General features: G+C 38.3%; 1 protein-coding gene across 1 annotated transcript; it reads right to left on the reverse strand.

Annotated features, from left to right (window-relative positions):
* Positions 1-550: 550 nt before the first annotated feature.
* On the reverse strand, positions 551-3,627 carry LOC101306554 (receptor-like serine/threonine-protein kinase SD1-8-like). The gene is made up of 7 exons (XM_004306335.1): positions 2,346-3,627; positions 2,131-2,254; positions 1,848-1,992; positions 1,520-1,730; positions 1,198-1,435; positions 966-1,116; positions 551-865 (listed from the first exon to the last, which is right to left on the reverse strand). The coding sequence occupies exons 1-7, from the start codon at positions 3,625-3,627 to the stop codon at positions 551-553; spliced, it is 2,466 nt and encodes an 821-aa protein (XP_004306383.1).
* Positions 3,628-3,914: the final 287 nt, after the last annotated feature.

Genomic DNA, 3,914 nt, shown 5'->3' on the forward strand with positions numbered 1-3,914 from the left:
TAGGGAATTATGTCGTTTAGGTTTATTTCTAGTTTTTCCTATGGGCTCACCCTTTAGGATATTATGTCCTAGAGGGCTCTATGAGTGAATACAATTAAAGGGTAGTATATCCTATGTACTAGGTGAGCCTTGTGTCACAATTACTTGTCTGTACGTAGATGATAGCGGTAGAGTATGTAATGACTACTTCAGCCTTCACTTTACCTGAATTTATATGAAAGTCATAACTGACTATTTTAAAAAATAATAATAATAATAATCAATTTTTCGTAATAAAGTAAGACAGTACGTATCCGTCCTATCCTAATACTAGCCACGAAATGAAAGTGATGGTAAATGACCATTGTAAAGGCTTGTAAATAGAATTTGGTTACAATTTCAAACCTCTTGGTGATCTCTTCTCAAATATAAAAAAGTACAATAATCTAAGGTCCATATAGATTCACCCCTCAAAATAGGACAACAAAATAAATAAATAAATAAATAAGTTGTTATGGAACTATACCTCTAACTTTGAATGTATAGAAGAAAGGAAACATTGTTGAACCACCTATCGAGCTTCTGGCAAACTAATCGTGAGCTCATTGTTTGAATAATTGGTAGAAGTTTGAAAAGAATTACCAGTAGCAGTATTGATATTCGTCTGTGTTGAAAAGGCGGGTTCATTGGCGGGTGGAAGAGACGTAGCTTCATTTCCCTGCAACATGTGAATTACTGACGCCATTGCAGGTCGATCAGCTGCAGATTCTTGAACGCACAAAAGTCCTACATGGATACACCTTAAAGCTTCATGAACCCGAATCGTTTCTCTTACTGATGCATCAATCACCTCTGTTCCTCTTCCTTCTTTCCATAGGTCCCATGCCTAACAAAAAATATAGTTTGATCATAACAGCTTTTGCCTCAATTCAACAGATGTATTTGAAATTTTCGACCTTCTAGTTGTTTGCAAGTTTTTTACTTACCCATTCAGAAAGAGTTAGTACTCTTTCAAAACGACAGAAACTAGCATTCTTTTTTCCACTTACAATCTCCAACAACAAAACTCCAAAGCTAAAGACATCTGATTTCTCAGAGAAATGACCATAGCGTGCATACTCAGGGGACATGTAACCGCTGCACTAACAAGAATGAAATTAGTAATAGTTGTCATTCTAATGCAGTACATGAATGAATTCAATAGCTGGAAACACTTACTAGGTCCCTACAACCCTGTTAGTATTTGCTTCAGTTTGATTTATGTCAAAAATCTTTGCCATTCCAAAGTCAGAAATCTTAGGGCTCAATGTTCCATCCAACAGAATATTACTTGCTTTTAGATCCCTGTGAATGATTTTTAATCTCGAGTACTTGTGGATATAAAGCAATCCTTGAGCTATACCTTCTATAATTCTAAAACGTTTACCCCAGTCCAATTTTGTCTTTTCGGATGGATCTGCACAATAAAGAAAAGTGAGTAACAATGGAATCTAAATTAACAATATAATCAATTAAAATCTTAGTGGAAAGGAGGATATACCAAACAGAAATTTGTCCAAACTTCGATTTGGCATGTACTCATACATCAATATCATTTCCTCTGCTTCAATGCAGCAACCCATGAGTCTAACAAGACTGGTATGTTGGAGCTTAGCTATAAGCTTTAACTCATTCATGAACTCCTGTTGTCCTTGCCCGGACTTCTTTGATAGCCTTTTTATGGCTACTTCTTGATTTTCAGGCAAAATCCCCTGTAATGTTGGAGAAAATTTGAGGCAAACAAAACACATTATTAAGGAACCTACCAGATTACAAGACATTCATATTCATGAAGAAAATTTTGTATGCGATTGAAGCACATAGCAAACCTTATAAACAGGGCCGAATCCTCCCTCTCCTAGTTTATTCGCTTCAGAGAAGTTATTAGTAGCTACTAATATACTCCTTAAACTAAATAGTTCTAGTTCCGTACCCTTCTCCACCCCAGCAGCACTAAGATTCTTGATAGTTTCACTACAGATCCAAAATATTTGATAGTTCAGTCAGCAGTGTTTATTTGATTACCACAGAATATATTTAGCTTTATATTTGTGGAAGTAAGAGAGAGAGAGAGAGAGAGAGAGAGAGAGAGAGAGAGAGAGAGAGAGAGACCTTCTCTTTCCCAAAGTTTTCTTCCATAAAAGATAGCCAAAAAAATCTATAGTAAGCAACAGTAGGGTTCCTACCAACCCTACTGTTGCTGACACTGTTACAATTACAATCCTCCATTTTCTACCTGCAAAGAACAGAAAAATATCGGGTTAATAAAAAATCATGATGGCTCAGAGTTAAGGTCACCCACCGCATTCCGATAAACATCACATTACCTTTGAGATTCTTATAATCCGAAGCTGCTATTCTGATGTATAAAGTATTTCCATTTTTATCCGCCAACAGATCGCCCTCCCAAGTTGTACATTCAGAAGAAGAGCTGCTATAACCATAAGCAGTGCAATTGCAGTCATTTAAGCAAATTGATTCACAGTGTTCAATAGTATAAACATCCTGAAGCTGTTTATCTGCGGATGATAGCCTGCTTGACATTTTTATAAACCTGTCACTCATCCCTTCAACACCAGTAACATTTCCACACTTCAGCCTGGTTTTTCTTGAACACCCAACAGAGTAATCCTGCAACTCCCAACGGGTCACTGACTTTGGTTCAAAACCCATCAGACACTTACAGAAGGGAAAGGAGTTTTCATCGCAACTACTAAATGCCCCACACAGACCATAAACTTGACATTGTTTTGTCGGCTGAGACCAATACGACTCCCGTCGCAGAGGATCCCAGGTCAGGTGCTTAAGCTGACCCGTGACATCCATTATGAATCGAGATATGATGCGAGGATCATATAGAGAATAGGTGAAGAAGCTCTCATTTTCGTTTTTAACATAGCTAAAATTGCACATATAGCAAAGCAAACTGAAAGTACGTTTGTTTTCATCCCAAGATCCACTTGTCCAATACGATACAGACCTATTCCACTTCATGATAAATGAGTTGTCCTTTGGGTCTAGCTCAAGAGAGAATTGGCCCGGTGAAGGATCCTCTATATTATTCCATGAAGTAAGCATCTGGGTTTGTTTGGTACCTCTGTTCAATCCAATTTTACTTCCTGGTAGAAAAGTATGGGTTGGATGATCAAAACTTTGCCATAAAGGGTGGGAGGAATCAGACTTGGGTCTTAAGACAAAGTTTCCATCATCTAAAAGAACTGCTTGTATAGAAGTGCCTAAGGTGACGTCGGAAGCCACATTTGTAGACCAGATTGAAGTGTTGGACTCATCAAAGAGTACTAAATTACCATCTGAGATCTTCAGTACTGAAGACATTCTATCAAGGACAGGTTGTTCCCTATTTGCCACCCAGACTATGGTTTGCTCTGATACTTGCTTGTACCAAATGCCTATGTAGAATTTTGAAGCATTACCTGGTTTGAAGAAACCCAGTTCAAAAACCCCACCTGCTGAAACAATGGTTTGATCACCAGATAGAGATTGGCTTGTAGTGATGGAGTCAGCTGCAAGGGAGATAGAAGTACTGAGATATAGGCATGAGATGAAAAGGGAAAGCATCAACTTAATTGTGTTGCTCCTGGTATCCATGGATTGGCTGCAGAAAAACTTCCCAGACAAGCTAGATTATGAAATGTTCGAGTCCACTAGTGGCCACAAGTCAAAGAATAGCTTTATGAGGGAAACCTTCTGCAAGAAATGTGACCACCATGAACCTGGTGACCAAGAAATTAACAAAATGGTCATTAGTCTAGGGAAAAGCTGCATTACGCCCGTCATACACGTACTCTTGACGGAGTCGTTAATGAAAGGTCCGCTGAGATGTTAAAACAGGTTTTCACTAAGACTAGCTGAAGGGTATCGTTGGAACTTCAACG

This window comes from Fragaria vesca, linkage group LG6, assembly GCF_000184155.1.
Source record: "Fragaria vesca subsp. vesca linkage group LG6, FraVesHawaii_1.0, whole genome shotgun sequence".
NCBI lineage: Eukaryota > Viridiplantae > Streptophyta > Magnoliopsida > Rosales > Rosaceae > Fragaria > Fragaria vesca.